Source organism: Netta rufina (genome assembly GCF_964035555.1).
Source record: "Netta rufina genome assembly, chromosome: 2".
Taxonomy (NCBI): domain Eukaryota; kingdom Metazoa; phylum Chordata; class Aves; order Anseriformes; family Anatidae; genus Netta; species Netta rufina.
This window is the reverse complement of record NC_140124.1, coordinates 55365900-55388238: the sequence shown is the minus strand read 5'-3', so window position 1 is coordinate 55388238 and position 22339 is coordinate 55365900. Positions and strand designations below refer to the sequence as shown.

The 22339-nt window shown below is 37.2% G+C and overlaps 1 protein-coding gene across 1 annotated transcript in view; it reads left to right on the top strand.

Annotated features, from left to right (window-relative positions):
- Positions 1-22339, top strand: part of CNTNAP2 (contactin associated protein 2) — a gene marked incomplete at both ends in the record, with an annotated part of 1150499 nt that overhangs the window by 1031663 nt on the left and 96497 nt on the right. The window contains one exon of the mRNA XM_084306678.1: positions 5691-5861. Within this exon, the coding sequence (XP_084162804.1) occupies positions 5691-5861 (171 nt within the window). The remainder of the gene's footprint in view (positions 1-5690; positions 5862-22339) is intronic.

Genomic DNA, 22339 nt, shown 5'->3' with positions numbered 1-22339 from the left:
AGAAAGAATAAAGTTGTGAATGCATGTTAGCACAACCAAAAATGACACCAAGAAGACCTTTCAGTAATTGAGAAGAGTCATCAGTATTGTACTCCTTCCATCAAAGGGCTTAGGCTGCTACTGAATTGCCATCCTTCTTGCCCTATCTTCTGAGCACATTCTCCTCCTGCCCAGACTGAAGCTGCATTCTCAGCCCCATTCTGACTAGTGCCTGCCTTGCTTCAGGATTTCAGTTAAGCATTTCAAGCGTGAGAAATGCAAACAATTTGCTTTGACTTTTCTTCTGTTTCCTGAATAACCTGCAATATTCTTTTTGGATTGGAAACTCTTTCCTCCTTTTCCCCTATTGTTTCAATAGCAAGGAAGCCCAACAGGCAGTTTGGGTTTCATTAGGGTTGATTTTCACTCGAGATGCAGACCTGAAGTCTTGAATCAAAGCTGTGATTGTTGCTGTACTGATACTCAAACTGCTCTGAGCGTACACATGTAGATTCCTCTTTCCCAGAATTAAAAAAGGGAAAAAAAAAATGATTTGTTGAGCATAATTGTAAGGATAATCTCAATCCATTACTTTGTGGCACAGAGCAGTGTTCCATTCACACATCCATCTTCTCTGAAATAGGAGACTATTCTTACATTTTATTCACATAATGGTTTTGATAGAAAATCTGTTTTGCTGCAGATGAGGGCCCTAGAGGTTTTTGGTCTATTGTAATACATAAGAGCTGCCTGACATTATAGCATTCGTTCTCTAGTTCTATTGCCTAGCTGGGCTAAAAGCACTGATGTCTTTTACAGTTCTGCTATTGCTATTATCCATTTCAATGGGGTTTAAATGTAAAGAGAAACTGATAGTGTTAAAGCATGAATTTCAATCATGTTAAAAAAAGAAGATATTGATGGGAGCTAGCAAGGGATTTCTAGACAAAAATAATTCAAGGGAGAAGCTGTGAGTCTGGCTTCTATAAGTCCAGTGACTCTGTGTTATCAGGTTATGGAACTACCACACTTAAAAAGATGTCAGTACATGTTGCACAATTCAACACAACCTGAGTTTGTCCTTGTTAATACTGCAGTAACCATCTCCTTCCTCCTCCCTGAAGTGGGTCTTCATAGGAAAAATCTTCAAGGAACAGGCTTCCCAAGGAAACAGTCATGGCACCAAGTCTGCTGGAGTTCAAGAAGCATTTAGGCAACACTCGTAGACATATGGTTTGATTTTTAGGTAGTCCTGTGTGAAGCCAGGAGCTGGATAAGATGATCCTTGTGAGTCCCATCCAACTCAGGATATTCTGTGATTCCATTATATGAGATTTAAGGTGACCCTTCTCATTAATATTTTTAGTCTGGGAAAAAAAAACGATAAGAAACGCAGCCCGGCTTTGGGAATCTTAAATTTGTCTTGGGTTGTAAACAATTGAAAAAGCTTGTCTGGTATCTTGATTTTATTTGGATTTGTGCTTCCATGGCAGCAGCATATCTTGTACCTGTTTAGTTGGTCTAAGTCAAATTTAAACACTAAGCAGGCTTACAGTGAAGATAGATGTAGTACAATAGAGATGTGGTCTTGATTACAGAGTTCTAAGTGAGCTTATAAAGAAGAAAAATAAAATTATTCAGCTGTATTTCTGAGCATTCTGTACAATAAATGTGTTCCTTAAGTAGCTGGAGGAAGAAAGGAGAACCAAAGGGATGGTGTGACTCTAAGCACCTCTTTCTTCTCATCTTCACATTTGAAGCCCTTTTTTCTTCCCTATCTTAATGTTTCCAAGCATACTGACTAATAAATACTAACCCTCCTAGGCTGAGTGACTTTCTTGTAGATCAGAGCATTTCCTGCAAGACTTTCTCAATCACATTGTGTAAACATACCATTTTGTAAGGTACAGCTGCTCCTGTGCAATATTTATGACATAATAATAATTATTAACAGGGTGGATTACAAATTTAGTAGAGTGTTCTTTCTAAATAAACTACCTTTCCCACCTCCTAATACTTTGGTATCCCTGCTGCCATAATGTCCACCCTGCAATTTAAGTCCTAATTCCAGTTTCTTCCATCTACTGCTTTCTCAGCCTAAATCAGTAGGAAAATGTCTGTAGGATCAATATACTCAAGCTTTTTGAGGAAAGGAGGGGGATAATGTGTCAAAGAAATTTTGAGGCAATGGTGACTTACAAAAGTTCCTAGCAAGCAACAGCAATAATGTGTGTCAAGTGGATTTTTATACAAGATTTCCTGAGGCAGCCCCTTTCTTATCAAGAGATACAATTTTGTGATAAAAATCATTATGTATTTTTAGCAAGACATTCCATTGTACACTTAATAAAATGTTTTTTTCCCCTGAAAGTGTTTTGAGATGAATGTATACCAATGTATAAAAACATGATTTTATCTTTATAGAAATTTGTTATGAATAAACTTTGAAAATGTCTCTCTCAAGCTGCAGGTTTTCCCATTCAGTCTGAACAGTTTGTATTTATCCTCTCACAACTAGCATCCCCAGATAAGGCTTTATGCAGAGCCAAATCACAGCATTTCAAATGAAATGTAAAATACTTAGTGATAGACCTCCTCAGTAGACTAGATACAGCATTAAATAAAAATTGGTGGATTTAGTTTGAACAAAACAGAGACATACATTTTAGTATGAACCCATCAACATGTCTGGTTCTGTGCTGTAATTGGTGATGGTAGTCCTACTTGTAGATGCACTGCAGTGATGCTTTGAAGTCTTCACCAGATGGCTAGGACTTAGATAAACTCACAACTCACATCAGCCTTAAAGACCTTGCAGTCTAAATTTTACTTTAAAAACAATGAAAGTGAAATCTTCTCCTCTAATTATACAAAGAGGAATGGCCAGATACAACTGAAGATTAATTTAATGTAATGGCAAACCTGCACTTTTGTTATGAGCCCTCTTGGTTAAGGAGTTAACCCAGAATGTTTCAGGTTGTTTGAATGTCTGAAGGTTGAATCTGTGTTAAAGTACATGTAATACTTTGAGGGTTGGAAGTTAATTAAAAAATTATAAATGAAATATTACAAAATAAATTGTTTCATATAGCAGTTCCTGCTCTTATTTATTTAATTACAATATTAACAATAATATTATATAGTGGAGGCTACTGCTAAGGGAGCAGGGTCCCATTGTGAGTTGACTTGACACAATAAAACAAAAATATGATCCCTTCAACAAAACCATTTTCAATTCACTAGTGGAAATGATTAGTTAAGACAGGTTTCCAACCTGTAGTACTTGAGCTCTGTCACACTCACAGAAGATGTAAGCATGGTACAAACAATTTGCATACAGTGGCTGATGGCAGGATGATGGTGGCAAGAAAGCTGGTCTATTAGTGGAATCCTGGGCTAGAGAAGGAACCCTGACAGTAGACGCCATTGCAGCTGTGCTGCTTGGATGCATGATGATGCAGCTGCATATTCACCTCAGTCTCATCTTGGGATACAGAGATGACTGGGGAGCCTATCCCCCCGAACATGTATTTGTCTCTATTAGTATTTGTATTTTTTGGTAGAACCCTTGCAGCTCTCACAAGTCCTTTGTTTGTCATATGTTCTATGTGTTTTAGGCTTATAACTTAGTCAATATTCAGAGTATGTAAAGCTAGAAGTCTAAAATACTTATTTGATTTATGAAAACTTGAAAGCATTTCTACAAGGTTATACAGGGCAGCTAAATTAGCTCCTTAACAAGGACTGCATATATTCCTGACTTTCTAAGTCCTGTTTATATCATGTGAGTTTATTCAGCAACTGGAATAAAACATATCCAAAAAGTTTGCCAGCATCTAGCATATCTTGATCTCCAATGAGAAAGAAATGTAGATGTCCAGGTACATCTGCAAGTGGGAAAGCATATATGGTGTTCCATCTGGAGCCTGTACTAAGAACAAGATTATTGCCAAAGCCCTCCTTCACCTATACCCTCAGCAACCCTAATATTGAGGAAGTACTCTGAAAGGTAAGAGATTGGAAGAGGCCTGGGACCATGAATGAAAATTAAATTCTAGACATTTTTATTTGTGTTGCTTTATCACTACATATGTTTTCAAAAAAAAGAATTTGCACTTAATTAGCAGACTTTTCTTGCCCAAGACTGTTTATGATATAAATATTGTTGATATTTTTATAGAAATCATTAATAATATTTAATCTGGAACCTGCCAGTTTGTCTAAGCATGGTAAGTAGTAATAGACAAGAAATGTTATTTTTGGCAAAAGCCAGGTAATTTTAAAGGTGAACTGGTTAATTCACAAAATATATATACATATGTGTTATGAATGTACATTTACACTGTACCAAAACCATTTGGTCCCTTTTTCACTGCTCACACATGCATAAGCACACAAAAAAAATCTCACATGCAACTTTCTTCCTGGGACTGATTAAAGTAAAACAGAAAGCTGCTTCTTTTTTTCAAAACCACTCATTCTGCATTCTTGAGAGAGGTAGAATCAAATGGAGGAGATGGGACAAAAATATGAAAAAGAGTATGCATAGAATGCTTAAACAGCCTTCTTCTGTTAATTCAAATGTTCAATTTAAATTTGAATAGAGATTAATAAATTACACAAATTATTTCTGACTTGGGTCTGTGCTGGTGGTATTATAAAACCAGTGTTAAGCTTCTGGGGCTTCAGCATGCTCATTCACATGCATCCAGTGCTAACCAGAAAAATAATAGTGTTATCACCTAGTTCAGTAATCTAATGATGGAGAACCAATCTCTGGGAGTTATGGCTGGAATTGAAAGTGGTTTCTTACTGTGTTTATTAGCCAGGATACTAAGCACCGGGCTGGGCTGAGTTAACGATGATATCTTAATAATTTCTTAATCTGGACACATATGCATCCTGGTGAAGTAACAGTCTCTCACTGTATCTTATGATTTTTTTTTTTTTTGTTTCAGTCTCTCACTGTATCTTATGAATTTTTTTGTCTTTGAAACATAATGCTACCTTGCATGGAATGTTGACTGCCTTGCTAGCTAAGTGCTGTTATAGTTCTTGAATACTGTTAATGATGATTTTTCTCCAGGGAAAATGTGTTAGGGAATGGATATGTTAATTATGTCTGTATTGCTTAGCTTCATTTATTGGATTCTTCCTGTGATATGTATTACCAGACTTTTATTAGACCTGGCTACATTTTCAGAAGAAATGTGCGTCATTGTGTAGAGTAAATCTGAAGGCAGATATGTTACACATGAGGCAATATATAAATGCAAAACATGCACCTGAGGTACAACTATATGTTAAGTGCAGTAACTGTACTGTATTGAAGACTTATCTCAGCAATACATTTGTGTATGACCATCATGAATTGGGAACTTTTTATATAAATATATATATATATTTAAGTAGTGTGTTCCACCTTCCAGAAAAAAAAATATATATATATAAAATAAAATAAAATAAAATAAAATAAAATAAAATAAAATAAAATAAAATAAAATAAAAAACATTCCATTTATCCAAAGTAAAAAGGAGATAGTAGAAGCAAGGTGGTTGGTTTTTTGTTTGGTTGGTTGGTTGTTTTGTTTTGTTTTGTTTTTCAATGTAAACAACATTGTAGCATATATTAGCATTAACACTTCAAATTTTCATACTGCTTCCGGGGAGCACTCAAATGTGTGTATTTCCTGTCTATCCCATCCCTGCAGGAAATTACTGGAATGCAGCTTCTTTCATCACATCATCATCCTATCTTCACTTCTCTACCTTCCAAGGGGAAACAAGTGCAGATATCTCTTTCTATTTCAAAACATCAGCCTCAGATGGGGTGTTTCTTGAGAATCTGGGGAACACTGACTTCATCAAACTGGAGCTGAAATGTAAGTATGTGCTTTCCACTACTCTTTTTGGAACCTGACACAGGTTCATGTCAGGTAACAGGTTTCAAGAAACATGCATTATTCAGTAAAATATGTAACATTGATTAAGTCAGGAAAAAAAAAAAAAAATGCACTACTTGACTTCTTCTTAGATTGTATTACATAGGAAGAACTATTGAAGTTTCTTTGATTTGTTTATCAAAGAGAGCAATAGAAAGAAGTATAGAATTAGTACCACCAGTTAAAATTAAAAAAGAAAAAAAAAAAAAAAGCACAGACCTTAAAAGATTCTTCAAAATTGCATGCCAAGTTTTATTTCTTTAAAATGTATGTCTGCAGCTGTGTAAGAGCACTGTAAGGAGCCTGAGCTGATAATACAATATCTAAAATATCTTTAAAAATCATGTAGAAATATTTCTTTATTGGCAGGATCTGCTAGTGAAATTGTTGATCAAAAGTTAATTTTATTATTAAACCACTTAAAATGGCACAAGAGCAAACTTGCAAGCAAGGTGCTGAAATCCTCAGCTGTACATGAATTGTGTTTAGTGAAATTGAAGCAGTTGAATTAGGAGAAAACAGTGTTTTATGTCTCCTGTGTTCTCCCTCGACTCAGTTTGCCCTGCCATAAACAGGAGTGGTGACAGGCCTGCTGTGCTATGTGTAATGGCTAATACAGCCTCTAGTGGCACATTACAGCAGCGTAGTTACATGAGTGCAGCAAACTCCCTGTCTGCACTCCAGTACTGAGAAAAACATTTTTTCTTCTGTTTGCTGCAGAAGCTACTCACAGAGGTCAAGAACCTGGTTCTAAATATATATGTACAAAAGTCAGTGGCAAAAGTCACTAATGCAGAAGGATTAATTTTTTTATGTATCCCAAATAATTTATTTTTTTTTTTTATGTAGGTTCAATGAGATTTGCATGCACATATCTAATTTAAAAATATTTGCCAAGTGGTACAGAGAACAGTTCATTTGAACATAATTGCGTTCAGTCTACCTTTTCTTTCCTGGAAACTAGTCTTGAAATTTTCAGATCCCAGAAAATATTTCTTTCTGTGACTTCAAAGTTATACTAGTCACAGTTCAAAATGAGTTAAATGCTGGGGGTTTAGTAACAAAAAGGAAATTCATTCTCTTTTCTGAATTGCATGTCTATTGCATGGACATATTTTATCTATTTTTCAGTAGTTTGTTTCATTCTAGTCTGCATTTACATTTTGTTGGAATTCAATCAATTTTAAAACAAAGTTTCATAATTTCAGAAGTTCCTTGCATGGATTACAACAGATTCTTCTGCTTCTTAAAAGAGTTTGCTTCCCCTTTACATAAGTCCCATAAAATTGATACATGAATTTGTTTCGTAATGGAAACATAAAATTAAGTCAGTAAGATAATTACAGTATTATCTTTAAACCCTGAAGTTTTCCTTTAGCAAACTATTTCTAGCTAATGCATCAAATTATCTTACAGAAATGTTATTTTGTATTAAAAGTTTTTATGTAATGTCAGTTGTGACATATTTGCTGCAAGCTGCTGCACTTCAAATAACGGCTACATTGTCTTTTCAATGCCTTCTTGTACAGGTGCAAATTTCATCGAAGAGCAGTCCGTTCCTTAAAAAAAAAAAAAAAAAAAAAAAAAAAAAAAGTTGCTGATTTCAACAGACAAGTTCTTTCTTGTTCTTCCCTTATATGTGAAACAGCTGTGTATATTTGTAATGTACAGTTAGCATAAGCTTTGTTCTACAGACCAGGAACGGAGAGGTTCTAAAACCTCTCAGTATTTCAATAGACTTAATGAACTGGCTAAATATATTAGGAGAACAAATCATTTGGTCTGTAAAGATTCTTAGATTCAAGTCTTTGGAAAGAAGCTTGCTATTGCATTTTTTATTCTGAGCACAATAGCTATTGCTAGGAATTCTCATTAAATTATTTTATTAGTGTGCTTTCTTAAGGTCTAATAACTGCACGGCTTATTTTCCTACTCTCTAGAATTATAAGAAAAAGAAGTGCAATCTTGTAGCTTATAAATTCACGTGTCTTCAGCTCCATATTAACATCTCTGAGGAGAGGGATGAAGGAAGGGAAGAATATGTTTCTCTGATTTAAGCTTTTCCAAGCAGACAAGGAAGACTGTCATTGAAAACAAAACAAAACAAACAAAGAAAAACAAACAAAACAAAACAAAAAAGTGGCAAAATGTGGTTGAAAAAAGTGGTGACTGTGGTTGAAATTTTTGGGTACTCCATTTATCAAGCAGAACCCCTGGCAGGCTCTTACTTATCATCATTCAAGGAGCAGTATGCAGAGAGAGATGTAGAATTATCTTAAAATTCAGTTTTTACATACATCAGTAAATCTACATGTTATTTTTACAGGTGGCTGGTCAGCTGACAATGACTGGCTTAGACAGGAGGTAGTTTGATAGGGTGTAAATTTTTTCTGTAAATCAGTGCTTTAGGAAACCACACATCTTTGGTCAAATTTTCTATATAAGTTTTTAAATTAAAATTATTTTTAGGGCAAGAAAAATGATGTTTTCACCTTTAGAGATTTTCTACACAGTTTTGGTCAGGTTTAATGCCAAATCCAGTCCTCATATGACACCACTAAGAACACCATTTATTCATTTATTCTAAGGCTTTCATTTTCTTTCTTTAGCCTTGATCTACCTTTTAGGACCCAGAGGACTGCAACCTGACATGTTCCTTGTCCATGCTTTTCATAAATGCAATCCACAAAATAGTTTGAAAAAGTTAGAGAAACAGTTTGGCAACAGCAAATATCTTTCTCGTAGCCCCTCATTCTTTCCCCCAGTGTGTACCTAACATCATAATTAAAAATTAGTTTACACTCTCTATGTATTTATTGCATGTACATGCAACAGAGCTGGCACTTGTTCTGCAACATGACAGGGAGTTGCTTACAGTATGCAATACTTCTGCGAACTGAAATAAACTGAGTGGCCCATCAGCTACACAGATCTACCATAAGAGACTTACTACTACACCGAACCAGTTCAGCTGGCCATTGCCCTGATTAATCCTCTGCCTTTACCTCCACTTCCATTGGTGCTGAGGTTGGAAGCAGACCTAGCATGACAAAACAGACTAAACAGCAGTCTGTATATCAGACAACAATGACAGGGATCCTTGAGCTCTTCACAAGATATCTTAATGCTCTTATTTTTTGTAAGCATTCTACTGTCAAATGTTGCTATATAAAACATGCCAAGAATTTCACTTTGAATTCTTGAAGACTTTCAGTTCACCTCCCTGCTCAATTCTTCTTTGTAGCCACTCCTTCCTGGGAATGATAGCTTTGTGCAACTGAACCTGCCTAGAGCTTCTAGAAAGGAGAGCCATCAGGGTAGAGGGAAATAGGTCTCCAGGATCCTTACTCAAAACTTTGCAGCAAACAGGAGGCTACCTAAAATCTGGTGGAATGTCAACAAATCTGACTAGGATAAAATGTTGAAGAATATGTTTTTATACATTTAGGAGGTGTTTCTTGAAGACTGCAGAGAGTTATGAATATAAAATTCCAGCTACTGAATTTTCTGAACAAGAGAAATCCCATGTTTTGGAGAAATGTGTTCCTGAAAGCAAGTTTTGAATGGGACCTATTCTTGATAATCTGGGAGGAAGCATCTACTAACGCATTTTTGTATTAGATTCCCAGGATCATTGCTCTAAAAAGCCAGTAGAGAGTTAAATTTTTTTCAGAAAACTCTCTTAATGCCACTGTCATAATATTGTAATGAAAAAGATATTCTGTGCATTTCTGTAGCTCCTCTCATCCCAGCACCTCCAAGCAATTTACAGACACTAATGAATTGTATCCCACTGTTATTATTCCGAAGTAAGCAAACAGGAAGACAGTTTTACAGCAGGGGAAAAAAAGAAAAGACGAGGCTTAGAAAAAGAAAGGTCAACTTGTGTTTGATCCTGGCATGAACTTGTAAGAGACGAAGGAGTTTTCTTATTAATTTATTGCAGAAAGCTAGAAATATTTACAGCCCCTACATTCAGAGACATCACTTGGCTGATAACCCCTGCAATGCTAGCCACCCTAAAAGTCTCCCCAAGGAGTGATCAGTGAACTTAGCTGCTGTGAAAAGGATTGCATGGGGTAGCTTGCTAATGAGAGCAGCAGGATGTCTCCAGGATGAGTCGGCTTACTTTGTGGGCAAGGGATACCAACAGCACTTTAATATCTAACATTTGCACTTGAAGAGAAAAGTGCCATATTGCTTCTTGTGCTAGGCTGTTTCTAGGCTACTTAGCTGAGATGTAAGTAACTTTTCTGAAATGAGACAAAGCAGTGATGGGCCAGGGAACATGATTTGCATTGCTGTTTGATTCTTCCTAGACAGCATTCATTCCTCCAGACTTAATGCTCTAAAACATGACTGATTAATATATATGTTTTACAGATTTTAATAACTTCATCACTTCTTTCTCCAAGGGCATCCTAAAATGGAATTCTACCATATCAATGAATTTTGTACATGATACCCTTTAAATTCCCTTATGTTAATGTAAATACAGCTTTACATATTCCACTGCTTTATCTTTGTAGCTGAGTAGGGAAACTGGTGTGACCTTCATTGTTGTGGTTTATTTGTTGTTGTTATTGTTTGTTTGTTTTGCTTTCCTAGCAACAGATCATTTTTTTGAAAAACAGCCCCCTACGAGAGCATGTTGTATAGCCACACATCAAAGAATGTTGTAATTTCAAAGCTATATACAAAGAAAGTAAAGCACACTTAGGAATCCCTTCATCCCAGGGGCCAGTAGGAAACTATTAAATTAAATTGAAAAGAAAAATAAAAATTAAATTTCTTCAAGGAAATTTTTGATCCAAATGTTTTTACAACTTTTGCAAACTCTCATCCTAAGACCGAAAAAAACAAAAGCATCATTTTTTTCAAGGTCAGATTTCTTTCCAGCTGAGGCAAGTGGTGAAAAAAACTTGATATTTAAAAAGGGCAGTTTATGACCCTTCTGAAAACACTAGTTCCACCTTTATCTTTATATCTAATCTGCATATGGGGATAGGTGCTCTGGTGTTTGGGAGCAAGCCAAAGGTAGCAAATAAACAACTTGGATGGAGAACTGGCTAAAACTGTCTGGAGCTGGAAATGACTTTCTCCAAAGTCTGCCCTTCTGAAATCAGGGGTTGTGATCTCCCTTTTCACCTTCCTCCCTGCTTTCAGGATACTGAAATCCACCATTTCATGGTCATTTCAGGCAAAGTTGTCTTTAACCTTAACACTCCTAACAGGCCCCTCCTTGTTTGTGAATGTGAGCATCTCTCTTTGTTGGCATCTGTATGATCTATGTCAGGAAGTAGTTGTCGACACTTTACAGGAACCTCCTTGATTGCTTATGCTCTGCCGTGTTGTCCTTCCAATAGCTGTTGGTGTGACCCAAGTATCCCATAAGGACCAGGGCCTGTGAACATGAGGCTGCTTCTAGCTGTCTGTACAATGCCTCATGCATGTGTTCTAGTCAGGTGATCTATAGCAGACACTCACTGCAATGTCATCCATAGTAGTTTACTCTTTAATTACCTTTATTACTAATCCTCAATATTATCCCATACTTTGAAACACTGTGAGTGACAAAATCTGAAATAGTCCAACCAAACTGCATTGCTTCCTATAACCTGAATCCAGTTGGACATCTGGTCCTATTTCATTTAGATGTTCTTGGGAATCTTTCTCCTCAGTGTTTAAATAGGGTTTTGGTACCTTGCAATCTACTTCTTTTTCTTTTCTTTTCTTTTTTTTTTTTTTTTTTTTCTTTCAGTTGGCCTTTAAACATAAAGTGTTGGAAATTGCTTAGTTAGTCTATGAAAAGTCTAAACATTTTTTTATTGCTTTCACCAAAGGAATACAATTTTAAAATAGAAAAACATTTAATGTGATAAGATACAGTGAAAGAGAAGGTATTTTTGCTAATGATACAATTGTATCCATGATACTTCAAATCTTTATGCACAGGATTAATTCAAACTATGCCAATAAATTGATTCAAGTGAATATAATCATTTTTGGATTAAGTGTTTGCAAGAACATCATGATGTGGTAAATTTTAAATTATCATCTAAAGTTTTGGCCACAGATTTTCCTAACAATTTTATTAAAAATCTAATAAAAGAATGAATTTATTTTTTTAAGAAAATCATAAAAACAGTTACTATCACAAGACTGCTATTACATAATCTTATGTAAATTAGGTATTTTATATCCTCTTGATCTAAACGTCTTGACTTTGTTTATAAAATAGAGTCTGGATTATAATAGAGCATTTTGTGTCTACTCAAGTACTATAGAAAGCTCTCTATCAATATGAATTAGAAATAGTAAATATTATTTACAGATATAAATCCTTTCACTCACTCTTTTATGTTTTTACTACTACAGTAAGAAACAGGAATGGGTGTCCTGTTGGCATTACATTTCATGAGACTCATGCATAGAGTGAAGTAAGGTAGTTAGGGAAAGGAGTCTGAAACAGGCAGGTCCCTCACTCAAATAGCATTCAAAAATGAGTACATACAGCATGGCCGTAGCTTTCATCCTCCACCAGTGTGTTACAGGAGTTTTCTACCTCTAATGACCACGAAGTCAGGGCACATATTTTTACCTCCAAAATGTCAGTTCAGTCTCTATATCTCCATACCAGTCCATGATAGTCCTTATTTTCATATTTTTTAGATATATTTTCCTCAAAGACATCATCTCCATTTTGGGGGGTCCACCGTGAACATTGTCAACAGTAAATAATTATAACAATAGTTTTCAGAGAAAATCTTTGTTTAAATTTAAAAATAAAAAGAATAATAAAAAATAAAAAGAATCCACAGTACCAGGGTCCATATACCCTGCCCCTGCCCTCTTCATATATACAGAGTAACTACACTAAAAGTAAACTTATGTCATATTTTTTGGATGGACTTTATTATTTTGTTAGTACAGCACAACAGGGTCCTTACCCTGATGGTGAACCCTGCACAGGCACAGAGAAATAAATAAAAGCAGTGAAAAATTGCTTATAAACCAGCCACTACAAATGACAAAAAGCTACATGTCCAGGCAGAAAAATCAATCAACTCATATCACGTTGAGCACCTGGCCAGATTTTTAAAGTTTCCTGGCAGCTACAACCCAGGCATTTGAATACCTTTACAAGTCTTAACCACAATCTCCAGCAGAACTTACACCCATTCCACAAGCTATGAAATAAGAAAAACACCACAAAAGAGGAAGAAAAGCACATATGCAATGCGTTTTTTCTCAAAATCACACCATTTAAAAAATAAACGACGGTCTTGATGTCTACTTTTCAGGCTTGCACAAGGCTATTACAACTTTTAATGTGATGCAAATCACATTAAAAAATCACAAATTTGGGTGATTTTTGTGAGATTCAAATGCAACATATTTGAGGAGGAGGAGTTGATAAGCAGCCAGTCCCATTGCTCAGTAATTTTAAAACCATGCCAACTTCCCAGCAATTTTTCTTATGGAAAGGAGACTCTTTCTCCTCTCCTCTTAAAAATCTCTGACATTTTACCATGCTCCCACCATAATTGGATTTCATGAATGGTAGCACATACATTTGAACACTTCGTGTCCAAAGGAGGGCTATGAAGGTAGTGAAGGGTCTAGATGGGAAGAGGTATGAGGAGCTGCTGAGGTCCCTTGGTTTGTTCAGCCCAGAGCAGAGCAGGCTGAGGGGAGGCCTCATGGTGGCCTGCAGCTCCCTCACAAGGGAGCGAAGGGGCAGATGCTGAGCTCTGTTCTCTGAGGACAGTGACAGGATCTGAGGGAACATCATGGAGCTGGGACAGGGGAGGGTCAGGATGGGTGTTAGGAAAAGGTTCTGCACCCAGAGGGTCATCAGGCACTGGGACAGGCTCCCCAGGGCAGTGGTCACAGCACTGAGCCTGTCAGAGCTCAAGAAGCCTTTGGGAAATGCTTTTAAACACATGGTTGGATTTTTGGGTGGTCCTTTGTGAACCCAGGAGTTGAACTTGCAGATCCTTGTCAGTCCCTTCCAACTCAGGATATTGTGTGATTTTATGACTTTTATTTTGCCTTTTATACAATAAAAAAATAACTAACTGTTACACAAAACCCTACATGAGAGAGCTGTGTTTTGATGTCTGTGCATTCCACTTGTTGTGGTGTCTTTTGTTGTTTGAAACCAGTGCAGTTCTATGGTAAAGCACTGGAGTTTAAAAAGTTTAATGAAGTATATTATTTCCTACTACAGATAGGAAAGCATACTCCTCCTCTCCTTTTATATTCAGCATACTGACTACAGTTCCCTTTTTGTGAATCATCTCTCACAAAAGAGACCAGAAGACATGCTGCTATATTTTTTTTTTAAGCTTTAGTACCTTTCATGAGATCAACAAGACCTTCAACTGAGTCACCTTTCCTTTCTTTCTTCCAAACTGCTAAGTAGTTATTGGAAGAGGGCTGTATGGATGGGAAGTAACATCATCTATCTGCAATTGTATTGCCTTAGAAGTAAAGCAAGTAGGTATCTTTTCATGCCCTGTTCTGGTCATCTGTTGTTTGACATTAAACAAGTTCTTTCATATATCTTTTATTTGGTTCCCTGTTTATGCAGTACTGGTAATGTAATTTTTCATTCTTCATGTCTACAGCTGAAAATTGCTATATAAACTAAAATATAACCATAAAAAATATGAGTTGTTTCCAAATGCTTATCTACAAGACGGCTGGAGTGCAGTTAGCATAACTGAAGTTATTAATAAATAATGATAATAAATAATTCCGAGGGCGTGTTTGGCCTTTGCATGATAATTCATGAGCAAATTTGGTACTTTCATTTTAATATAATATTTTTGTCCCCCAAAGCAATTTAATCTATTATGTAGAAAGGCTGACATTTATGTTTGATCGGTTATTTAATAGTTGTGTTTATTCTAAAATTAAATAAAAATATCTGATTCTTAGTCATTACCAAAATCAAATCCCTTCTTATAATGGTCCTCTCATAGATGCTTATTCATGAGGAAGGCACACTATCCAGTTCTGTTTTCCCTTCATATTGAGCTCCAGGAGTCTTACTGCTTTCCAAAATACTGATAATTGCATTTGTAAGTGGTTGTCTGCCGGTAGAAAGTCATAGAATTAGTGTCTCTCCACAAGGTCAGAGAAGCCAGGAACATTCTTTTTTACTACCTTGCACCTGGAGAGCATTTAGCCAGTTGCAGGTAGCCTGTTCATTTTGGAAAAGGTAAAGACACATTTCCAGCAGTTAAAAATTCCCCCTCAGCTGCTATCAGACAACACGTTAGACCACCCCAGGGAAAATTCAGGGAAGGATTGTAAGTCTGCACTGTTCTGTACTCCAGCTCCTGCTCCAAAGGAGTAATCTAGTCTTGCATGTGCATAGAAACACAATGTCTCACTGACATAATGGCTTTTGACCAGAAACAAGTTGTAACTGAGAAGTGCTGCATCTGGCAGATGTTCTTTATACATCCAACTTCTCAACCTTTTGAGGGCAGGCTACAATACTGAATAGCCCACTTTTAATAGCAGTATTGAAACATTGCAATTGTAATTGCCTACTTGAGGAGATGACTCTACACAGAATTGTACTCTCTTATTCCCTTCAATACTGAAAGACAGTGAGGGGAGAAAAAAGTGTTGCTAGCTGAACTCCATGTAAAATAGCTATAATGAAGCACTGAAATATGTCTGCAAATCTTTTGGATTATATACACAAGCATGAATATTTGTGCAAGTGGCATGTGTACAACAGAACTAAGCTTGATGCCGCAGACTAACCAACAGACTAGCAGAATAATGGCCTACTTTTATTTATGTATTTGTTTGTTAATTTAGTAATGTCTGTAATTTCTTTGGCTTTGCTAGTGAGACCCGAGAGGACTAAACACGCAACAGAGAAAAATGGAAAATGTAGAATTTTGTGATTTGATTTTTTTTTTTTTGGAACTGAAACATACACGACACAGAAATAACTTGCACTTTTAATAATCACAAAAGGCAGGTCCCAAAAGCAAAATCTGTATTTGGTAGACACTAAATCATCTATCCACCTGAAGACAGAAAACCATCCTCTTGATGTGCTCCAGTAATACACTTTTACTGCAAGTGATAGACTGATATTTGCTATGCTTTTTAGCTTCTTCCTTCCACCTCCTAGGATCACTGTAGCCTTATCCAGCATGAGCTTCAGTAAACAAGTTCACAGTTATGTTCTAATTCCATCCAGCAAAGCAAGCATTCATCATTAAATGGTTAATCGAGAGAAACAGAAAAAACAAAAAACAAAACAAACAAAAAAAAGATATCATAAGCAAAATACTAGTGCTACAGTGCATCAGCCTTCTTTTCCACATAAGCTGGTGAAACAATGACAGTGGACTTCAACTAAATCCCAACAGAAAGCTCAGTCTTTCTCAGAGTAAAGACTTTCCCAGATGTTCAGACCGAGCTTCCTGTGTTTCAGTTTGTACCTATTGCCACTTCTCTTGCCACTGGGCAACATTGAAAAGTAGCTCCATCTTCTTTGCAGCCTCCCTTCAGATATTTCTATACATTGATAGGGTCCCCCCTTGAGCCTTCTCTTCTCCAGGCAGAATAGCCCCAGCTCACTCAGCCTTTCCTCAGAGGAAAAATTCTCCATCCCTTAACCATCCTCTTGGCCCTCTGTTGAGCTCTCTCCGGGATGTCCACGTCTCTCTTGTACTGAGGAGCCCAGAACTGGGTACACCACTTCAGATGTGGCCTCACCAGAGCTGATTAGAGGGGAGGGATCACCTCCCTCAAGCTGCTGGTAATGGTTTGCCTAATGCAGCCCAGGAGACCATTTCACCTTCTTTGGCACAAGGACACATTGCTGTCTCACATTCAACTTGGTGTCCACCAGGGCCCCGAGAGCCTTTTCTGCAAAGCTGCTTTTCAGCATGTCATGGTGCCTGGGGTTGTTCCTCCTCAGGTGTAGGACTTTGTACTTTTCCCTGTTGAATTGTATGAGGTTCCTGTCAGCTTGTTTCTCCAGCCTGCTGAAGTCTCTCTGGTTTTTATCATGAACAGAGTGTTTCAGCCTCACAGTTTTATGTGACCAGCAAACCAGCCTAGTGTGCACTCTGTCCCCATCATCCAGGGGCAGATGACAGATTGGATACTGAACAAGACTGGACCCAGTTTTGACTCCAGGGGTACTCCTGGAGCTTAGTTTCTTGGTTTAGTTGATAGTTGTCTGCGCTAGTAACTATTTTTCCTACCTTCCATCTTCATTTACTATACTGACTGGGTAAGATTCAAGAAAGTGTAAAGCTGCATGACTTTTCTTGTTTGGCTTCTTAATCTGTAGGCAAAAACAGAATGTGTTGTCTATGCAATGAACCACTATATTAGAGAGATATCTGCACTAATTCTGGAAAGATAGTATGTCCACACAGATCAAGACTCAGCAATGCTGTGTTTGATCCTAGGTACAGTAGAGCCTCTCATTAGGACTAATTACTTTTGGCACAGCATCATGTTAATGCAGCTGTACAGCTTCCAGAGCTAGTTCATTTGGCACTTAGCTCAGGGATGGCTGCAGTCATGGGCTTAGATGTCCATTGCCATTTGGTCAAATGAGTGAAGCTTTTGCTCATTAGTTCAAATGACCATTTCATTTGAGAATTTGATAAATGATGAAATCTTCAAGATGCTTAGTTCAATTGCTGTAAATATGGCCATGATTTTTGACAACTAACCAATTTTTAACAGTCAGTCAAGCTACACAGAAATTCCTGCATTACAATCCAGCAATTTGTATCAGCAATTTCTCTCTGAGATGTTCTTTTGGTGGTTTTAATTTTTAGTTGATAAGTGAGATTCCATGATGCTATGAGATGTGGCATCCTCAAAGCAGATACTGTGTTCCATTACAGCACTTCAGGGTAGCATCAGCAGCCAGGAACAAGTTACCAGTGCTGTTTCAATGTCAGCATTGGAACAGCTGTCTCTCACCCCCAGTGCAAATGAAGTTAGCAGGCCAGGTAATTTATAGATGACTTTGTAAGACTACTCAGCTACCAGAGTGTAAGTGGGAAAGGTGGACAAGATATTTTTCCATGCTATCAAAGCCTGGAAAGTCTTCCTTTCCTATCCAGAGTCTATTAAGTCAACTGGAAGTATTTCAGTGAATCATTTCATTGAATTCTGTCTTCTGGTCTAGTCAGTGAGCCCTTTGTCAAAGGCGTATTTAAAAAAAAAAAAAAAGTCTAAAAAGTTTGGCAGATGTTGCTTATCCAGAGGTAGAATATTTACAAGCTGCTGTTTTCATGGAACAAGAAAGCAAGGTGGAGGGAAGCAATATCTGTCTGGCACTTTTTAGTCTACAATTCATAGCTTATTGTTGTATGCTGCTTTACAGCTAGTAAGTGAGCTCTGAATCTAGCCATAACAAGGCATGTTCTAAGAATGGAATTTCAAAAGGATCCTAAGGAAGCTAGGTTTTCCCTTTGATATAAGTCAACTAAAACATCAATGAGTCTCATTGAAGGTTATAAAAATACATCAGAAGAGTTAAAAGAAACAAAGTACAAGGGAGGGGATGAAAGTATGTATTTCAGAGAAAATGTAACAAGAAAGAGGAAGAGAAATAGGGAAACAGGCATAGAAAACTGACTCTAAGGAGGGTTGTAATTCCTATCTTCCCCCTCCCCCCCACACCCCTTTTTTTTTTTTCCACAGTTTTTGTGTCTTAAGAACCTTCACCTAGTACTTAGCGTTTTGTGAGCAGTTTTCAAAATCCTGGATGGGTTCACCCTCAAGGCATCCATGTGCAATATCAACAGTGCCGTCAGTTGGATCAGAATAAGAGGAAATTCTACTAAGGAGTTCTCATTTTACAGTCCTTAAGACAGACAGCTCTTGGGAGCTACTCAAGCCTGGCAGTGAAGAGATTTGAAAGGTTTCTTCAAAGTAAAATTTAATGGACAAATACACATCCTCTTGAAAATATACATGGATGTAACATACAACTTAAGTACTGGAGAAAGTATTCTAATTCGTAGCATGCCTGAGTTTATTGGCAGACCCCTGAAATTATAAGGCATGCTAACATAAAAACAAAAGCTTTATTTCTTGAATGGTGAGTTTTGGCACATACATTTTTTCTGTCTTGTAAAGTGCAGAAGGTCAAATAGGCTAAATTCATGGTTCATGAATGGCAGCTCATTCAATAAATGAAATTATTTCATTCAGCACAGAACAGGAAGTACATCAGCAATTAAGTATGCTTTTGATGTTTCTTTTAATGAAATAAAAAATGTGTTTTTTGTATAACAAATTTTGATTGAAATAACATTATCTGTGAAACATTTATTCCAGTCCTTCCAGATTGCTTAAAAATGCGTATAGTTTAATCTGTGAAAATCATGTGGAAATCTTCTAGGCCATGTACAAAAATACTCACTGTTAATCAGTGTTCTTAATGACAATGATCATGGAGTGTTGTTTCTACCACAATTTATCAGATGTGCTGATAAATTTTGTATTAGACTTCTGGTACATACAAGAAATTACAACTATACCACTGAGAACACTATTGGTCACCAGGGATTTTTCAGAAAAATGAAATGGCACTACAGCTTTATATTATTTCAAAACAAACAAATAAACAAACAAACAAAACACACACACAAATAAATAAATAAATGGAAGTCTTAGTTGTCTTTTTCTATCTGATATGCTCCTTTGCGAATGCTATCATTGATTACCCATTTTCTAGTAATCATAGAATCATAGAATGGCGTAGGATGGAAGGGACCCTAAGGATCATCTAATTCCAACCCCACTGCCATGGGTGGCAGGGATGCCACCCACTAGATCACATTGCCCAGTGTCTTGTTCAACCTGGTCTTGAACACCTCCAGGGATGGGGCATCCAAAACTTCTCTGGGCAACCAGTTCCAGTGCCTCACCGCCCTCTGATCAACTTAGTAGCCCTCTTCTGGACCTGTTTTAACAGATCAACACCCTTCTTTTTTGGGGGCCTCAGACATGAATACAGTACTCCAAGTGCCTCACAAGGGCAGAGTAGAGGAGGACAATCACCTCCCTCAATCTGCCACTCCTCTTGATTCAGCCCAGGATGCAGTTGGCCTTCTGGGAAGCAAGTGTACACTGCTTGCTCATGTCAAGTTTTTTGTCCACTAAAATCCCATGATTTTAGATCAATGTAATCAAGATATAGAGTCTTTCTCTACAGGGATGCTCGCAATGTGTTCTTCTCCCAGTCTGTCTTCATGTCTGGGATTGCCCCAACCTAGGTGCAGCACCTTGTACTTGGACTCGTTGAACCTCATTAAGGTTCACATGGGTCCACTTTTCAAGCTTGTCCAGGTCCCTTTGGATGGTGTCCCTTCCTTCTGGTGTATCAACTGCTCAGCTTGGTGTCATCTGCAAACTTGCTAAGGGTGCACTTGATCCTACTGTCTATATCATTGACAAAGATATTAGATAGTACCAGTCCCAAGACAGACCCCAAGGGACACCAATCATCACAGGCCTCCACCTGGACATAGAGCAATGGACCACCACTCTCTGGGTTCAGCCTTCAAGCCAATTTCTTATCCACTAAATGGTCCAGCCTTCAAATCCATCTCTGTCCAATTTGGAGATCAGGATGTCATGTGGGAACATGTCAAAGGCTTTACAGAAGTCCAAGTAGATGACATTGGTTGGTCTTCCCTTGTCAACTGATGCGGTCACTCCATCATAGAAGACCACCAGATTTGTTAGGCACGATTTGCCCTTGGTGAAGCCAAACTGGCTCTCTTGGATCACCTCCTTGTGTTGCATTTGCCTTGACACTGCTTCCAGGAGGATCTATTCCATGACCTTTCCAGGCACAACAGTGACCAGTCTGTAGTTCCCTGGGTCCTCCTTTCTACCCTTTTTAAAAACGGGAGTGATGTTTACATTTTTCCAGTCACCAGGAACTTCACCTGACTGCCAGAACTTTTCAAATATGATGGAGAGAGGCTTGACAACTCCATCTGCCATTTCCCTCAGGACCCTGTGATACATGTCATCAGTCCCCATAGCCTTGTACCTGTTCAGTTTTATCAGGTGGTCTCAAACTTGCTCTTTGCTTACAGTGGGCAGGACTTTGTTTCCCCACCACTCATCTTCAGGTGCAGGGAAATGATAGACATAGGAATGCCTGTCTGACAGTGAAGACTGAGGCAAAGAAGTTGCTGAGTACCTCAGCCTTCTCCATGTCTGTCAGTACCAGTTCACCCTTCTCATCCATCAGAAGGGGTACACTTTCCTTGACCTTTCTTTTCTGAGCACTGTACCTGCAGAATCCCTTCTTGTTATTCTTTGCATCCCTTGCCAAACTCAGTTCCATTCATTCCTTGGCTTTCCCGATCCCATCCCTGCACATCTGGACAGCATCCCTGTACTCTTCCCAGGGCACATGTCCCTGCTTCCACTGCCTGTGCATTTCCTTTTTGTGCCTCTGTTTGACCAACTGGTCCTTGCTCAGCCATGCTGGTTTTCTGCTCTCCCTGCTCACTTTCTTACACAAGGAGATGGAGAGTTCTTGTACTTTGAGGAAAACATCCTTAAGTAGTTGCTTACTCTGTTCAGCTCCTTTGTCCCTAAGGACAGAGTTACTAGGTATCTTGCCCCCTAGGTCTTTAAATAGGTTGAAGTTCACTCTTCAAGGTAAACCTTTCATCTAATGTTTTGCCACTATAAAATAATTTTGAACCCCTAGTTTTTATAAAATAAATTTCAGTGGGAAATTCAAAATTGTATTTCTTTAGTCAAAAATATCTGTATAATCACTTATAGTGATTAATTAGTCACTTATAAGTAATTAGCTAATTAAGCACTTATTAGTCCTTGCATAACCACTAGTATCAATTATATAGTTTACTGAATATGACATGGAGGAATGTCTAGTAGAGGCTGATGGTCATTTGTAAAATTTCTAAATATTCTTTGAATGATCCATTATAAATAAAGTACTATAAGTATAAATAAGAAACCATTTCTTTTCCAGACATAAATTTTCACATTTCTTTACCACTGCTTCATGCATTTATTAGCTCATTGTAGAAATTAACTGCCACTGCCACTCAGAAAAAATATATATATATATAAATTTCATCTGTATCACTTTTTATCAAAAGACATATTCCCTAAAAAAATAAATAATAAAAAAATAATAATAATTAAATTCAAAAATGAACTTTTCTTCTAAAAGCTTGTGATATTCTTTTTTTTTTTTTTTATGATATTATTGAAATTATCAGTAGAAATACAAAATCCTCTTTGAGGATATAATTTGCTTTGGTTTAATTTTACAAGTCAAACTGACTTAATTTCCATCACATGCTGTAGAAACTTTTCACAATTACTTCTTGGAAATATTTTAAGTTCTG